At 46.7% G+C, this 19030-nt stretch overlaps 1 protein-coding gene and 2 non-coding genes across 8 annotated transcripts in view; 2 read left to right on the plus strand and 1 right to left on the minus strand.

Moving 5' to 3' along the window:
• Window positions 1-4600: 4600 nt before the first annotated feature.
• On the minus strand, window positions 4601-4719 carry LOC144502165 (5S ribosomal RNA). Its single transcript, XR_013499301.1, has one exon. It is a non-coding gene; the product is annotated as a 5S ribosomal RNA (ribosomal RNA).
• A 6520-nt stretch (window positions 4720-11239) lies between these two features.
• On the plus strand, window positions 11240-11312 carry trnaf-gaa (transfer RNA phenylalanine (anticodon GAA)). The gene has a single exon. It is a non-coding gene; the product is annotated as a tRNA-Phe (tRNA).
• Window positions 11313-17397: 6085 nt separating this feature from the next.
• zzef1 (zinc finger, ZZ-type with EF hand domain 1) overlaps window positions 17398-19030 on the plus strand; it is a 257862-nt gene continuing 256229 nt past the window's right edge. For all 6 annotated transcript variants that reach the window (XM_078225185.1, XM_078225186.1, XM_078225188.1 and 3 more), the window contains exon 1: window positions 17398-17906. In XM_078225185.1, coding sequence (XP_078081311.1) covers window positions 17475-17906 — 432 coding nt within the window. In that variant the 5' untranslated portion in view covers window positions 17398-17474. The remainder of the gene's footprint in view (window positions 17907-19030) is intronic.

A 19030-nucleotide genomic window follows, 5' to 3' on the forward strand; every position in this document is an offset into this window, starting at 1 on the left:
CTTAAATGAGCAATCCTTTATTTTTAAACAGTGACTGCTAATTCTAGATTCTCAGGAAATATCCACATCCACCCTGTCAATATCCCTCCGGATCTAATGTTTCGATCGAGTTGCCTCTTAACTCTAGCGGATACAAGCCTAACCTCTCCAACCTTTCCTCACAAAACACCCCAGCGTTCCAGGTACTAATCTGGTAAACCTTCTCTGAACTGCTTCAAATGCATTTACATTTTCCTTAAATAAGGAGATCTATACAGTACACAATATTCCAGATGTGGTCCCACCAATGCCCTGTACAACTGAAGCATAATCTCCCTACTTTTGTAATCAATTTCCTCAAACATTAGAACAATAATGTTCTATTCCCTTTCCTCATTACTTGACTGCTCTGTATCTCAAGTCAATTTATGTAGCTCTGCTCCTTACTCAATACCATTACCAATAAAAAATGATCAGCGTTTTGGAAGTCTTGTCATTTGCATCCTGTAAGTGGGATTTCCACTACCTGTTGAGGAATGTATTTCTGATTTCACTCTATATTGAATGGCCGAGCTGCTATGGGATTTCTTCACACACTTTTTCTATCTTTCACCATTGTATGGTGGTTTTCAATTACTACAATAATGATGAGCAGTGATTCACCTCTGATCATTCAACCACCCCCCCCCCCCCCCCCCCCCACATCTGCACTCTACAGAAGGGAAAATGATGTTCAGTCCAGTATCTTTCTTTAAATAGCAAGCACACATTCTGCCACCAACTCCTACTTATCAAAAATGATAACTTTTGATACAAACGTTTTCATGCAAGTCATGACATAATGAGTTTGCTCATTAGGGAGTTATTCAGCCATGGGACTTGGAAGGATTTCAGGTTTGTGGCTCATTCTTGTGTTATGTTACCCAATCTCCTCCGAGACAGAGTTGGAATGATCTTAGCTCCCATTGGTTAACGGAAAGGGGGGGGGAGGGGGGGTCCTGTTACTGATTGGTAATCTACAGCTCTTGTTGTGAGGTGACTGCACAGAGCAAGGCTAAGATTCAAACTCAATCCATTGGATTGGTCCATGGTTCTGCTTGGGCAAAGTACTTGCCTTCTACAATCTGGCTGACCAGGAAACTCTTGCTCAGTACCACATGAAAGGAGCTCCAGCTAGTTTGGTCACATTATGAACGCACCTTCCCAGTCATCAAGTCCTGAAGTGGGATATGAACTTGAACCCAAGACAGGAACATAATGACTGCACCACAAGGCATCCTTGCCACCAAACCGAAAGGTAAATAAATTGGACCGGCCAGGGATGGGGTGAATGACAGGACATCTGAATTGGCAATTTCAGATCAGAAGACTGTTTTGAGCTTCCTCCGTGGTTTTCATATTATTTTGGATCAGGTTTATGGACTGCATTTTCACAAAGTGCCTCCTTCCAAAGAAAACTCTTACCCTTAAAAATGTATTCTTTCTTGTAGAAGACAAGCCATTCATGAAGAGATAGCATTTCAGAGGGGGACAGCCCTGACACATCATCCACTAGGCCATTCTCTGTGAAATCACCACTCACAAAAGCCCGGCACGCATCTCGACCTGCGTTTCAAAACAGAACAAGTTCACTCCTGAGAGCAACATTGTGAATGCAGCATGTTACCTACCACAGAACAGCACAGCAGCAGGCCATTTGGTCTATCTTGTCCATGCCAACCCGAGGACACTCGGGTGCCCTTTCTAATCCCACCTTCCTGCACTTGGCCCATAGCCCTGTAACTTACAGCACTTAAGATGCAGGTACTTCTTAAAAAGAGTTTAGGGTCCCTGCCTCCACCACCAACTCAGGCAGCAAATTTCACACACCCACCGAACTCGGCGCAAAGAAGTTCTTTGGCAAAGAAGGCACATCTTCTGCCACTTATTTTGAACCTATGTCCCCAGATCTAGAATTCTCTACCAAGGGAAACAATGTTATCTTTCTTGTCCACTCTATCTCTTCTCATAATTGTGTACACCTCTATTAAGTCACCCGTCAGCCTTCTTTGTTCCAAAGAAAGTAAACCCAACCTATCCAATTTTTCCACATAGCTACACTTTTCTAGCCCTGGCAACATTCTTATAAAGCTCCTCTGTGGTATTTCACTGGACTAGTAATCCAGAGACCCAAGACAAGATCCGGGGACCTGGGTTCAAATTCCACCACAGCAGATGGTGAAATTTGAATTCAATATGATAATCAATGGTTTCATTTTTTAAAACCCATCTGGTTCACTTATGTCCTTTAGGGAAGGAAATCTGTTGTCCTTACCTGGTCTGGCCTGGGGCAGCACAGTGACACAGTGGTTAGCACTGCTGCCTCACAGAGCCAGGGACCCGGGTTTGATTCCCAGTTTGGGTCACTGTCTGTGTGGAGTCTGCACATTTTCCCCGTGTCTGCGTGGGTTTACTCTGGGTTCTCCAGTTTCCTCCCACAGTCTGAAAGACATGCTGGTTAGGTGAATTGGCCATGCTAAATTCTCCCTCAGTGTACCCGGACAAGTGCTGGAGTGTGGCACCTAGGGGATTTTCACAGTAGCTTCATTGCAGTGTTAATGTAAGCCTACTTGTGACACTAATAAATAAACTTAAAAGTTTGCAATTCCAGAATCCACAGTAATGCCGCTCAAATGCCCTCTGATATGCAATAAACCCAGCCCACACCATGTCGCTCTACTCCTCATTGTCTCTCAAATATTAGGTTGTTCCTCCAAGATGAAATTCCTTCCAATTAAATACTGGTGAGACTGAATCCATTGTCTTTCACTGGCAACCGATTCCATCCCTCTTCCCGGCAACAGAAGGCAGTGCAGCACCTCCCTGCTGGAGTGTCAGTTTAATAACCAGTCCGTGTACCCAGAGACAGGACGGGTCTGCTACAGACTGGCAAATATTAACATCCAACCTGTGGAGAATCGCCAGCCACAGAATGTGACACAAGATGACAGTGAGTGAATTAAATAACCTGCTCTGGGGAGGCAGCAGGGCAAGGGATGGATCACTAAACACAGGAGAGGCTAATGATTATGGACAGTGTTGGTGTCCTCCCCCCCGCTACACTGCAGACAATTTACTGCAGCATGAGCCTGATACTGGGATCTTGCTGTGTAACTTCACTCTGCGAGTTCAGTCTACATTACCTGCAAAGAAGCTGTAGGAGCCTCCGGGTCCGTAATGTTTCTTGCCCTTGCTCACATCAAACACCTGCCCCAGGATAGCCAGGTACAGCCCGGGGCTGCCCCGCTCACCATTGTAGCCGCTCAGTTCAGACTTGGTGAAGAGCCGGGCGGGCGGGGATCCCGCCGCATCGCCGAGCCATCCCGCAACCCAGCGGCTCAGCAGCCCCCACACATCAGAGGGGAGCAGCACTGCCACCGAAACACACAGAAGACACAGCAGCAGTGACTGCAGCATCCCCGCAAACCCGCCTCCTGGCTGCGGCTCCGAGACTCAACTTCCGGGTTTCCCTTTCACTGTAATTCCCAAATCCTCTTAAAGTGACAGAGCCAGTAATGCACTCTCCCCTTAAAGTGACAGTAACACAGTCTCCTCTTAAAGTGACAGAGTTGGCAATGCACCCTCCTCTTAAAGCGACAGAGCCAGTAACGCAGTCTTTTCTTAAAGCGACAGAGCCGGTAAGGCAATCACCTCATAAAGTGACAGAGGTGGTAATGCACTCTGCTCTTAAAGTGACAGAGTTGGTAACATATCACCTCTTAAAAGTGATAGAGCCAGTAACTTAAAGCGACAGTCTGCAACACAGTCTCCTCTTAAAGTGACAGAATCGGTAACAGTCTCCTCTTAAAGTGACAGAGTCTGTAACACAGACTCAGCTGTTGAAGAAAGCCGGGAAGGAAATAATGGATGCTCTGACGATGTCTAAAACCGTCAGCAATATGATCGTGATCTACAAGATTATAACTGGCACAGACAAGGAAAAATCTGTTTCCAATAGCTGATGCTATGATGATTGGTGGACACAGGTTTACAGATTTGAGTGAGAGGTGCAGGGAGGGATGTGAGGAAGAAATGTTTAAACAGCGAGTGCTAATGACCTGGAACTCACTGCCCACGAGGGTGGAAGTGGAAACAATCAATGAATTCTAAAGGAAATTGGATGAATACTGGAAAGAAATAAACCTGTGGAGCTACAGGGATAGAGAGGGAGATCGGGACTGACTGGATTGGTCTGTGGAGAGCCAGCATGTATTCAATGGGCCGAATGGCCTCCTACTCGGCTGTAAAATCAGCATGACTAATCTTTGGTCTGCTGCTCTTAGTGCCTTCTAGTTTTCTGTACACCTTATCTCCCCTCTCTGCTGCTGAGTCCTGGTGTCCCTCACACATTCTCTGTTTTATCTTCTTTCATTTTCATCTTGTGCTTCCTCTCGCTCTGTCTCACCGTCTTCTCTACATGTAGCAGGAGGAGAATGTGCAACTAAAACAGTGTCACAGCAAAGGGAGAGTGAGAGAGAAAGTGTATGTGTGCGGGTGTGAGCGTGAAAAGGATGTTTGTTGAGTGCTGAATGTCAGTGTGAGGGACGGGGGTGAGGTTTGAGCAGCCTCTGGCGGCAGCAAAAGCCTACTGCACCTGGTATTCCCAGGCGGTCTCCCATCCAAGTACTAACCAGGCCTGAGTCTGCTTAGCTTCCAAGATCAGACGAGATCGGGCGTTTTCAGACTAGTATGGCCGTAGGCATTTGCTCACTCCTTCTCTCCCTCCTTAAAGGGGTCCAATCCCTTCACATTCATTCTTTTTATTACTTGATACAATTACACTGCACACAAACATTTTCATTTGCATGCATTCCTCACCTCACTCTCTTTCTCTCTGCCTCACAGCCACACTCACCACAGCTCAGCCCCCACCTTCACTGCCGAGTATTCAACTTCAACGCTACCTCACTCACTCACTCAAACTCTGCTCCCTCATCCCTCAAAATACAGACACTCGAGAACTTGCCTTCTCTCCCAGCTAATGTTCCCAACTCTGCTCACAGACAATCCTGGAGCTTTGATCATGTGACATTCCCACCACATCGGATATCTGATCATGCAATTCCTCATCACGTCATGTCGGATCACGTGACTTTGACAAATGCTTAAATTAATACCTCATAAAGCGACAGAGGTGGTAATGCACTCTCCCCTTAAAGTGACAGTAACACAGTCTCCTCTTAAAGTGACAAAGCACACCAGACATCAGCAAGATCCCACAGGATTGGAGGTCTGTGAACATTGTACCATTGTTTAGAAAGGGTACAAGGGATTGGCCAGAAAACAATAGACTGGTCAGTCAGACTTCAGTGGTGGGGAAATTATTAGAATCAATTCTGAGACTGGATAAACTGTCACTTAAAAAAGCAGGTCCCCCTCAGCCTTCTCTGCTCCAAGGAAAACAAGGATTGGGATAGTCAGCATGGTTTTCTTAGGGGAACGGTGTGTCTAATTTTTGAGAAAGTAACAAGGAGGTTGATTAACGGTAGTGTAGTAAATGGTGCCTGCACTATAGGAAAGATGCGATTGCACTAGAGAGGGTGCAGAGGAGATTCACCAGAATGTTGCCTGGGCTGGAGCATTTCAGCTCTGAAGAGAGACTGGATAGGCTGGGGCTGATTTCCTTAGAACAGAGAAGGCTGAGTGTGGACCTGATTGAGGTGAACAAAATATGCGGGACATAGATAGGGTGGGTAGGAAGGAGCTTTTCCCCTTAGTAGAGGGGTTAATAACCAGGGGACATAGATTTAAGGTAAGGGGCAGGAGGTTTAGAGGGGATTTGACGAAAAACTTTTTCACCCAGAGGGTGGTGGAAATTTGGAACTCAATGCCTGAAAGGGTAGTGGAGGCAGGAACCCTCACTACATTTAAGAAGTATTTAGATGAACACTTAAAACACCATAGCATACAAGGCTACAGGCCAAGTGCTGGAAAATGAGATTAGGATAGGTGCTTGATGGCCAGTGTTGACATGATGGGCTGAAGGGCCTTTTTGATATTGTAAAACTCTGGAAGTCTACAGGTCCCTTAACAGTAAATATACTGTAGGACAAAGTATATAGGGAGAAATAATGGGGGCTTCTAAGAAATGCGTTGCAATTATCATGAGTAATGTCAATCTACATATAGATTAGATGAAATAGATTTGCAAAAGTGGCCTGGAAGATGAGTTCATAGAATGGTTCTGCGTAATTTCTTCGAGCAGCAGATTTTAGGGTAAACCAGAGAGCAAGTTATACTGGACCTGGTAATGTGCAATGAGCCTGGATTCATTAATGACCTCATAGAATCAGAGAATCCCCACAGTGCAGAAGGAGGCCATTCAGCCCATTGAGTTTGCACCGATCATAATCCCACACAGACCCTATTCCCATAACCCCACATATTTACCCATCTAATACCCTAACACTAAGGGGCAATTTAGCATGGCCAATCAACCTAATCTGCATATTTTTGGACTGTGGGAGGAAACCAGGCCATCCGGAGGAAACCCATGCAGACATGGGGAGAATATGGAAACTCCACAGAGATAGCCATCTGAGGCTGGAATTGAACCCAGGCCCTTGGCGCTGCTAATCACTGTGCCACCGTGCCGCCCCAAACAGTTGTCTTCCCACGCTCCATCACTGGTACAGGGAGTCAGGATTCCCATGCCAAGCAGTGAAAACATAGGATCCCCACAGTGTAGAAGGCCCATCAAGCCTGTACAGCCAAACAATCCCACCCAGGTCCTATGCCTGTGTTGTACCTGTTAATTCTCAGATACTTTCAACCAGTTTACTTACTCCAAGGTTTTACCCCGGTGCCCTTATTTGCAAGGTGGACAAAGGACAAGCACAAGTAAAGGTTCAACAAGTTTATTAATAATAACATTATTAACCCTTAAATTACCCACATAAAACAAGAGGATACCCCAGATTCAAGTATACTACCCGTAAAGGTGGTTTGGTTAAACTGCAGGCGCGATTCTCTGAGTCCCTCTGGTCTGTCGTCACGAAGGTGAGTCTCGATGGCCGCTTCTTCCTTCCTTCCTTCTCTGGTCAGTCTTCCGAATGGTCACGGCTGCCTCCCCTGTCGAGTCTTCGCTCCTGTGTGACTCGAAATATGTCCCTTTATCTCCAGCCTGCTTGCCTTTCCAGAAACTTCTCTGGCTTCCGGCCAATGAGGTCCCAGGAGGGGGTTCCGATACCCAGTGGGTTTCTTGATGTCTGCCTGACAGGACACCAGGGTCCGCTCCCCAGGTGTCCATCTCCATGTTGTTGAACTTGTTATCAGGTAAGGTTTCTACAGGACCTCTTGGTGACAGAAAGTCTGGCCCGATCTGGGCTTCTAACAATAGACCGATGCATTTCAATGAGGTGCCATGATCTCCTGCTAAGTCTCAAGTAGAGTGTAACGACCTTTGATGGGTCAGGCCCAGACACATTTGTGTATTGTACAATTGGCCTGCCTGAGGTTTGACTGTGTTTGATTTCAATGTGCCCAATTCTTTAATTTAGGATATCCAATTTTATCAGCCTTAAAACTAGGCCCTGTTTATATCACCACGCCTGTAACTCCATGTATTTACTGTGCTAATCTCCCTGACACTAAGGGTCAATTTAGCATGGCCAATCAACCTAACCTGCACATCTTTGGAATGTGGGAGGAAACCGGAGCACCCGGAGGAAACCCACACAGACACGAGGAGAATGTGCAAACTCCAGACAGTGACCCGAGGCCAGAATTGAACCTAGGTTCCTGGCGCTGTGAGGCAGCATTGCTATCCACTGTGCCACCATGTCGCCCTATGGTAAACGAGTCTGTAGGTAGCAGTGATCATAACATGATTAAATTTCACATTCAGTTTGAAGGTGAGAAGTGTGGTTCTAAAATTAGTGTTAAACTTAAGAAAAGGATCTGGGTAAAGTGAACTGGGAAATTAGGTTCAAAGGTAGGACAGTGGAGATGCAATGGGAGACATTTAAGGCGATATTTTATGATACTCAGCAAAGATACATTCCAGTGAAAAAGAAAAACTCGAGGAGAAGGATACAGCATTTGTGGCTATGGAAGTTAAAGGCAGTATCAAATTGAAAGAAAAAGCTTATAATTCTGTAAAGATTAGTGAAAGGTCATAAGATTGGACAAAAATTAAACAAAAACTACAAAGAATAAGAATGGAGATATTGCTGGAAAAAGACACATACTGTCAAAGCTTACTGTCTTGCACTCATCAGGACAGATTCACAAGAGTATCAATTGAAAGGGAACAACAATTTATTGGATTGAGGATGAGAGAAAGATGGCTAGAAATATTAAGAAGTTTAACAACACCAGGTTAAAGTCCAACAGGTTTATTTGGTAGCAAAAGCCACACAAGCTTTCGGAGCTGCAAGCCCCTTCTTCAGGTGAGTGGGAATTCTGTTCACAAACAGAGCATATGAAGACACAAACTCAATTTACATGAATAATGGTTGGAATGCGAATACTTACAACTAATCAAGTCTTTAAGAAACAAAACAACGTGAGTGGAGAGAGCATCAAGACAGGCTAAAAAGACAATACACATGCGGGGGTAGGGCCTGGGTGGGATTGTGGTCGGTGCAGACTCGATGGGCCGAATGGCCTTCTTCTGCACTGTAGGGTTTCTATGATTTCTATGATGATCTTTTTAGCCTGTCTTGATGCTCTCTCCACTCACGTTGTTTTGTTTCTTAAAGACTTGATTAGTTGTAAGTATTCGCATTCCAACCATTATTCATGTAAATTGAGTTTGTGTCTTTATAAGCTCTGTTTGTGAACAGAATTCCCACTCACCTGAAGAAGGGGCTTGCAGCTCTGAAAGCTTGTGTGGCTTTTGCTACCAAATAAACCTGTTGGACTTTAACCTGGTGTTGTTAAACTTCTTACTGTGTTTACCCCAGTCCAACGCCGGCATCTCCACATTAGAAATATTAAAACAGATTGTAAGCATTACGACAAGTATTTAAAAAGGAAAATAGTCAGCAAGGTGAGCATTGGTCCTTGAGGGAGTGAGTCTGATGAATTTAATGGGAAATAGGGAAATGGGCAGAAGCATTGAACAGATAATGTTTGTCTGTCTTCACTATAGATGTTCACACAAGAATCTGCCAAGCAGCATTGGTTTTCCGACTTCACATAGTCTGGGCAGCCAACACTATCCACACGGCCATGAAACTGCGACTCCAGGTTCCATAGTAGTCCCGACCAAAATCTATGCCAGCAAAACTTGGAAGAGAACAGCAAAAGTGTCATGTAAATTGGATGTATTTCACCAGCGCTGTCCATGTAAGATCCTGGGCATCACATGGAGAGACAGCATCACCAATGAAGTGCCACAGAAGACTGGTCAGACGGGCCTTCGGGACATCATGAATGAGGGCTGATTAAGGCTGCCTGGGCACATTTTTCACCTTCCAAATTTATGCCCTGTCAGAATGGACACCAGCAGCCGGAGAAAGATGGTGCTGGCCTAAGAAGACCTGGTAAAGTACATTTAAGGAGGATCTTCAAGAACAGAGCAGCACCTGAGCCGGAGTGGTAGAGATTGCAATGGACCTGGGCCAGTGGCAGAGTCTTGCAGCCCTGCACGGCACCGGAGGAACAAAGTGAAGTAAGTCTAAATCTTCACTATAGAAGACACAAATAACATCCCAGAAATTCTCATCATCAATTCTCAAATCAAGAGTTAATAAAGAGGAACTTATAACAATTACAATCACCAGGAAAGTGTACTGAAAAAAATATTAGTATTAAAGGGTGACAAGTCCCCAGGACTAGATGGACTTGATCCCAGGGTTTTAAAAGACATGGCTACAGACATAGTAGATGCATTGATTGTAATTTCCTACATATCTCTATATTTTAGAAAGGTCCCATCAGATTGGAAAATAGCGAACATGACTCCTTTATTCAAGAAAGGAGGGAGATAGAAAGCAGGAAACATTCAGTTAGTCTAATATCTGTCATGGGAAAAATGCTAGAATTTATTATTAAGGATGTTATAGCTGGGCATTCGAAAATCTCAATGCAATCAGGCAGAGTCGATATGGTTTTGTGAATGGCAAACCATGTTTGACTAATTTATTAGCCTTATTTGAGGAAGTAACAAGTAATGTAGATAAAGGAGAACCTGTAGATGTAGTGTACTTGGATTTTCAAAAGGCATTTGGTATGCTTGGTATATTTGGTATGTATGGCACCTGCTCTGCCCAAGACCACAAGAAACTACAAAAGGTCGTGAATGTAGCCCAATCTATCACGCAAACCAGCCTCCCATCCATTGGCTCTGTCTACACTTCCTGCTGCCTCGGAAAAGCAGCCAGCATAATTAAGGACCCCACGTACCCCGGACAGTCTCTCTTCCATCTTCTTCCGTTGGGAAAAAGATACAAGTCTGAGCTCATGTACCAACTGACTCAAGAACAGCTTCTTCCCTGCTGCCATCAGACTTTTGAATGGACCTACCTTGCATTAAGTGGATCTTTCTCTACACCCTATGACTGCAACTCTACATTCTGCACTCTCGTTTCCTTCTCTCTGAATGGTATGTTTTGTCTGTATAGCGCTCAGGAAACAATACTTTTCACTGTATGTTAATATTTGCGACAATAATAAGTCAAATCGAATCATTTGTGGCCAATGGCCTGAGCAACTAGGGCCAACATAAATTTGGACATTTTAAATTAAACAAAGCAAAACAGCTTCTTCAAGCAAAAAATCCATATAGGACAAGGTTCCCACACATCAAAAGCCAACAGGGACCAGCCCAGACCTGTCTTGCATATTGAACAGAGGTGCTGAAGGAGTACCAATGGAGGAGTCGTTCTGATCCATAGCCTATCAAGAGGTACTCAGCTAGAAGAAAGAAAAAGACACTGGGTGAAATTTTACAAGGAAAAGTCTGTGTCCTGCTAGCGTGAAAATGAGAAAGTGGCAGATCAATTATTTTGGACATGTTTTTACTTCCAATCTTATGCATTTAGTGCATGATAAAATGGGCTAAACAGTTTCTACCTGGAGGCAGTGGGTGGGGCTTAACTCACTAGCCAGCCTGATTAGGCATCAGAGAGAGCTATTGTGCATTTGCAGACCTCTGTGCAATTGCAACAGTGCCAAGTAGTAGACAGCACAGAAAGCCAGCAAGGGGGTTCTGCCGAAACCCGGGATTGAACCAGGGACCTTTAGATCTTCAGTCTAACGCTCTCCCACTGAGCAAGCCGAAATAGCTCAGTTGGGAGAGCGTTAGACTGAAGATCTAAAGGTCCCTGGTTCAATCCCGGGTTTCGGCAGAACCCCCTTGCTGGCTTTCTGTGCTGTCTACTACTTGGAATTGCAACAGCACAGGGCTGACAGAGAGTGAGATCTGTCAGGCTTCTGCTGCTGCAGCAGGCCTCAACTCAGACCCCCCTTACAATCGTGGGGGTCTGCGGCTGATCGCAAGCCTCACAGCACCCAGAAGCCCCCGCTGCCCCCTAGCCACGCTGACCAATCACGCCCCTCCCACTGATTGCAATGCAGAGTGGCAGGGTCCCCACTCCCCTTGCCACCAATCACGGGCAGAGTGCGCAGCTGCCCCCCTCCCACCCCCATAGGCCCCACCCCCTTCAGTCCCTGCTACTCATAGGTCGTAACCCTACAGATCACACCCCTTCAGGTCCCACCCCCATTCACCCCACCACCTTCAAGCCCCATCCATGGCATTGCCCAGTGGGCAGTGCCAAGGTGCCAGGCTGGCACTGCCCAAGTGGAACCCCATCCTTGAACTTGACTTTCCCGGGGGGGCCTTAATAGCCTCCAGTTCCACCGGCGAGGCCAACATGACTGTTCCCCGTTCATGGGGAGCAGGTGTTTTCCTCGCCTAGGATTTATCCCAGGATTCTCTGGGAAGCTAGGGAGGAGATTGCCGAGCCTTTGGCTTTGATCTTTATGTCGTCATTGTCTACAGGAATAGTGCCAGAAGACTGGAGGATAGCAAATGCTGTCCCCTTGTTCAAGAAGGGGAGTAGAGACAACCCTGGTAATTATAGACCAGTGAGCCTTACTTCTGTTGTGGGCAAAGTTTTGGAAAGGATTATAAGAGATAGGATTTATAATCATCTAGAAAGGAACACTTTGATTAGGGATAGTCAATACGGTTTTGTGAAGGGTAGGTCGTACCTCACAAACCTTATTGAGTTCTTTGAGAAGGTGACTAAAGAGGTGGATGAGGGTAAAGCAGTTGATGTGGTGTATATGGATTTCAGCAAAGCGTTTGATAAGGTTCCCCATGGTAGGCTATTGCAGAAAATACGGAGGCATGGGATTGAGGGTGATTTTGCAGTTTGGATCAGGAATTGGCTAGCTGTAAGAAGACAGAGGGTGGTGGTTGATGGGAAATGTTCATCCTGGAGTTCAGTTACTAGTGGTGTACCGCAAGGATCTGTTTTGGGGCCACTGCTGTTTGTCATTTTTATAAATGACCTGGATGAGGGCGTAGAAGGCTGGGTTAGTAAATTTGCGGATGACACTAAAGTCGGTGGAGTTCTGGACAGTGCGGAAGGATGTTGCAGGTTACAGAGGGACATAGATAAGCTGCAGAGCTGGGCTGAGGTGGCAAATGGAGTTTAATGCGGAAAAGTGTGAGGTGATTCACTTTGGAAGGAGTAACAAGAATACAGAGTACTGGGCTAATGGTAAGATACTTGGTAGTGTGGATGAGCAGAGAGATCTCGGTGTCCATGTGCATAGATCCCTGAAAGTTGGCACCCAGGTCGAGAGGATTGTTAAAAGGCGTACAGTGTGTTAGCTTTTATTGGTAGAGGGATTGAGTTTCGGAGCCATGATGTCACGTTGCAGCTGTATAAAACTCTGGTGCGGCCGCACTTGGAGTATTGCGTACAGTTCTGGTCGCCGCATTATAGGAAGGATGTGGAAGCATTGGAAAGGGTGCAGAGGAGATTTACCAGGATGTTGCCTGGTATGGTGGGAAAATCGTATGAGGAAAGGCTGAGTGACTTGAGGCTGTTTTTGTTAGAGAGAAGAAGGTTAAGCGGTGACTTAATAGAGGCATACAAGATGATCAGAAGATTAGATAGGGTGGATAGTGAGAGCCTTTTTCCTCGGATGGTGATGGCTAGCACGAGTGGACATAGCTTTAAATTGAGGGGTGATAGATATAGAACAGATGTCAGAGGTAGGTTCTTTACTCAGAGAGTAGTAAGGGCGTGGAATGCCCTGCCTGCAACAGTAGTGGACTTGTCAACATTAAGGGCATTTAAAGGGTCATTGGGTAAACATAAGGATGATATTGGAATAGTGTAGGTTAGATGGGTTTTAGATTGGTTTCACAGGTCGGCGCAACATTGAGGGCCGAAGGGCCTGTACTGTGCTGTAATGTTCTATGTTCACCGGAGAGAACCTCTCCCGGCGAGGCCATAAAAGCAAGCGAGCCTGTACGATCACTAAACACATGGAAATGAACATTTGAATATATTTAAATAAATTATTCAACCTCTTGCAGAAATCCGGTTCCGGTAAGATCGCGAGAGCTGAGAATTCCGTTTTTTTCCGGCTTTTGTGCGATTTTACCGGTTCCCTCCTCCCATCGATGGGTGGGTCGAGTCGGTACAATCGTGGCCACTATGTTTGTGTATTTCCCAGTTTCAGCCACACTCTCTGGAACCATATCTTGGAAAGGGATATGTACACATAGAATGACCTGGCCTAACCTAATTGGGTGCTGTGACCCCCCCACCCTGTGACCTTATTGGCTGAATGCCAGAGAACATTCCAGAAGGGTTCGAAGAGGGCGATAAAACAGACATCTTGAAACAAAACCCAGCAAAAACTGAACCGGCCTGCTGTGACCTGCGACCCATGATGACGGAAGAGGATGGGCGAGATCCACTTTCATTCCAAGTTCATCCGTCGAGGTGAGCTCAGTGAACTCAATCCAACAGCCCGGTTAACTTCACCAGAGCAGGCAGTATGTGTTCCTCAGATAGTCAGGCTGGTTTGTGGAAAAGTTAACTTATTTTGTTGAGTAAGAATTGTTTTTTTAACTGACAAGTGTTTTGATGAAGCTAAGTTTGAACCATAGTCCTTTGTCTGTATCAGAGCACCTGAGTAAATGTGGTTTGAGTAATAAAGTTGTTGAAGTGTCTGTGTAGAATATTTCACAAGCAACACATTTGACAAGGTGCCATATCAAAGTCGCTTCACAAGAGCACATGGTTTGAATGATAACATATTAAGATGGATAGAGGACTGGTTAGTTGACAGGAAGCAGAGAGTGGGGATAATGGGTCTTTTTGGGTTGGTGAGTGATCAGTGTTAGGGCCTTAACTATTTGCAATCCATATTAATGAATGGTCCAAAAGTCTGATTGCTAAATGTGCTTGTGACGCAAAGATAGGAAGGAGAGTAAGATGTGAAGGGGACATAAGGAGACTGCAAAGGACATAGATATGTTAAGTGAGTGGACAAAAATGTGGCAGATGGAATATAGAATCATAGAATCCATGCAGTGTGGAAAGAGGCCATTCAGCCCTTCGAGTTTGTACCAATTCTCCGAAAGAACATCCTCCTCGCCCACCCTATCCCCGTAACCTCATACATTTAACATGGCTAATTCACCTAACCTACACATCTTTGGACAATAAGGGTAATTTACCATGGCCAATGCACATAATCTGCAGATCTTTGGCATGTGGGAGGAAACCGGGGCACCTGGAGGAAGCCCATGCAGATACAGGGAGAACGTGCAGACTCCATATAGACAGTTGCCCAAGGTGATTTGGGTGTCCTGGTACATGAATCACAAAAAGTTACTATGCAGCTACAGCAAGTGATCAGGAAGACATTTATAGAGGTCTTAGAGTCATAGAGGTTTACAATATGGAAACAGGCCCTTTGGCCCAACTTGTCCATGCTGTTCCTTTTTTTCACCCCAAAGCTAGTCCCAATTGCCTGCGTTTGGCCCATATCCCTCTGTACCCATCTTACCCATGTAACTGTCCAAATGCATTTTAAAAGACAAAATTGTACCCGCCTCTACTACTACCTCTGGCAGCTTGTTCCATACACTCATCACCCTCTGTGTGAAAAATATTGCCCCTCTGGACCCCTTGGTATCACTCCGCTCTCATCTTAAACCTATGCCGGCTAGTTTTAAACTCCCCTACCTTTGGGAAAAGATATTGACTATCTAGCTGATCTATGCCCCTCATTATTTTATAGACCTCTATAAGATCACCCCTAAGTCTCCGACGCTCCAGAGAAAAAAGTCCCAGTCTATCCAGCCTCTCCACATAACTCAAACCATTAAGTCCTGGTGGCATCCTAGTAAATCTTTTCAGCACTCTCTCTAGTTTAATAATATCCTTTCTATAATAGGGTGACCAGAACTGTACACAGTATTCCAAGTGTGGCCTTACCAATGTCTTGTACAACTTCAACAAGACGTCCCAATTTCTGGATTCAATGTTCTGACCAATGAAACCAAGCATACTGAATGCCTTCTTCACCACTCTATCCACCTGTGACTCCACTTTCAAGGAGCTATGAACATGTACCCCTAGATCTCTTTGTTCTGTAACCCTCAACGCCCTACCATTAACTGAGTAGGTCCTGCCCTGGTTCGATCTACCTTGCATTTATCTAAATTAAACTCCATCTGCCATTCGTCAGCCCACTAGCCCAATTGATCAAGATCCCGTTGCAATCCGAGATAACTTTCTTCACTGTCCACTATGCCACCAATCTTGGTGTCATCTGCAAACTTACTAACCATGCCTCCTACATTCTCATCCAAATCATTAATATAAATGACAAATAACAGTGGACCCAGCACCCTGAGGCACTTTGCTGGTTACAGGCCTCCAGATGGAAAAACAATCCTCTACAACCACCCTCTGTCTTCTGCCACCAAGCCAATTTTGTATCTATTTGGCTCCTCACCCTGGATCCTGTGAGATTTAATCTTATGCAATAACCTACATGTGGTACCTTGCCAAAGGCCTCGCTAAAGTCCATGTAGACAACATCAACTGCACTGCCCTCATCTTCCTTCTTGGTTACCTTTCAAAAAACTCAATCAAATTTGTGAGACATGATTTTCCATTCACAAAGCCACGCTGACTGTCCCTAATCAGTCCTTGCATCTCTAAATTCCTGTAGATCCTGTCTCTCAAAATACCTTCCAACAATTTACCCACCACAGATGTGAGGCTCACTGGCCTGTAGTTCCCAGGCTTTTCCCTGCAACTCTTTTTAAACAAAGGTACAACATTTGTCACCCTCCAATCTTCAGGCACCTCACCCGTGACTATTGATGATTCAAATATCTCTGCTAGGGGACCCGCAATTTCCTCCCTAGCCTCCCACAATGTCCTGGGATACACTTCATCAGGTCTCGGGGATTTATCTATCTTGATGCACTTTAGGACTTCCAGCATCTCCTTCTCTGTAATGTGTACACTCCTCAAGACATCACTATTTATTTCCCCAAGTTCCCTAACATCCATGCTTTTCTCAACAGTGAATACTGATGAGAAATATTCACTTGGAAAGTAGTTGCTTATTGCAAGGGGAATGGAATATAAACAGTAGGGGAAGTTTTCACTAGATCTGCGGCGCATTGGTGAGACTGCGCCTGGAGTACTGTGCACAGTATTGGTCTTCGTATTTAAGAAAGGATTTTTAAAAAAGTTTAATTATTAGTGTCGCAAGTAGGCTTACATTAACACTGTAAAGAAGTCACTGTGAAAATCTCCTCGTTGCCACACTCCGGCGCCTGTTCGGGTACACGGAGGGAGAATTTTAGCATGGCCAATTCACCTAACCAGCACGTCTTTCAGACTGTGGGAGGAAACCCACGCAGACACGGGGGGAACGTGCAGACTCCACACAGACAGTGACCCGAGCAGGGAATCGAACCCGGGTCCCTGTCACTCTGAGGCAGCAGTGCCAACCACCCATAAACACACTTTAAAATCTCAGATAATTATGTTGTCTCTGAGCGGTTTGCTTTCCAAACTCCAGACCAGGTTTTCCGAATGGCACTTTTAAATAAAGCCTTCACTCCCGGTTTACAACTCCCACTTTTTATATTATTTCCCAGGCCGTATCCTTTTAATTCGCCACGGCCCCTTGACGAGTGCATTCACCTTCTGCTCCCAATGTAGGAAAGTCGCAAAGTGACGGCAATGGGTGACGTGAGGCGGCCTGGAATCCGGCAGTGTGGCGGGAGGTGTCGTGAGGCGGTCAGGAATCCGACAGTGTGTCGTGAGGCGGCCTGGAATCCGGCAGTGTGTCGGGAGGTGTCGTGAGGCGGCCTGGAATCCGGCAGTGTGTCGGGAGGTGTCGTGAGGCGGTCTGGAATCCGGCAGTGTGTCGAACCCGGTAGTGTCGGCAGCCGGTGTCCGAGGGCGGCCGATCCGGGCGGCAGCTTGAGGAAAGAGACCGGGCCGGCAATGGGGAACACGGAGAGCGGCGGTGCCCAGCAACCCGACTGCGCCGAGGAGGAGGATGAAGAGGAGGAGGAGGAGCAGGGCCCGGACACGGAACGGGGCTCGGCCAAGGCCGGCTTCCCGGCCCCGGGCTCGGCGCTGGGGCCGGACGGAGGGCCCGAGACCGAGGCGGCGGGAGCTGGAGGGCCTGGCTCGGCCTCCGGCCTGAGCCTGAACTGCGGGCCCGGCCCAGACATCCTGTTCCAGCACCAGCGGCTGCGGGAGGCGGCGGCCAAGGTGCGGGATGAGGTGGCCGAGAATGTGGTCCAGCAGCACCACAGCCACCTGATCCGCTGGCTGGAGGAGAGGCTGGCCCGCGGGGAGGAGACCATCCGCATGGCCCAGTTCTGTGACCTACTCGCCACCAGGTTCGCCATCAAGGAGGAGTGTGAGGAGGTGAGATCCCAAATACTCCACATCAACACCCAGAGTGAGATCCACATCCCAGACACTCCACATCAACACCCAGAGTGAGATCCACATCCCAGACACTCCACATCCCAGACACTCCACATCAACACCCAGAGTGAGATCCACATCCCAGACACTCCACATCAACACCCAGAGTGAGATCCACATCCCAGTCACTCCACATCAACACCCAGAGTGAGATCCACATCCCAGTCACTCCACATCAACACCCAGAGTGAGATCCACATCCCAGACACTCCACATCCCAGACACTCCACATTAACACCCAGAGTGAGATCCACATCCCAGACACTCCACATCAACACCCAGAGTGAGATCCACATCCCAGACACTCCACATTAACACCCAGAGTGAGATCCACATCCCAGACACTCCACATCAACACCCAGAGTGAGATCCACATCCCAGACACTCCACATCAACACCCAGAGTGAGATCCACATCCCAGTCACTCCACATCAACACCCAGAGTGAGATCCACATCCCAGACACTCCACATCCCAGACACTCCACATTAACACCCAGAGTGAGATCCACATCCCAGTCACTCCACATCAACACCCAGAGTGAGATCCACATCCCAGTCACTCCACATCAACACCCAGAGTGAGATCCACATCCCAGTCACTCCACATCAACACCCAGAGTGAGATCCACATCCCAGTCACTCCACATCAACACCCAGAGTGAGATCCACATCCCAGACACTCCACATTAACACCCAGAGTGAGATCCACATCCCAGACACTCCACATCAACACCCAGAGTGAGGGATCCACATCCCAGACACTCCACATCAACACCCAGAGTGAGATCCACATCCCAGACACTCCACATCAACACCCAGAGTGAGATCCACATCCCAGACACTCCACATCCCAGACACTCCACATCAACACCCAGAGTGAGGGATCCACATCCCAGACACTCCACATCAACACCCAGAGTGAGATCCACATCCCAGACACTCCACATCCCAGACACTCCACATCAACACCCAGAGTGAGATCCACATCCCAGACACTCCACATCCCAGACACTCCACATCAACACCCAGAGTGAGGGATCCACATCCCAGACACTCCACA

Source organism: Mustelus asterias, chromosome 12 (genome assembly GCF_964213995.1).
Source record: "Mustelus asterias chromosome 12, sMusAst1.hap1.1, whole genome shotgun sequence".
Taxonomy (NCBI): Eukaryota; Metazoa; Chordata; class Chondrichthyes; order Carcharhiniformes; family Triakidae; genus Mustelus; species Mustelus asterias.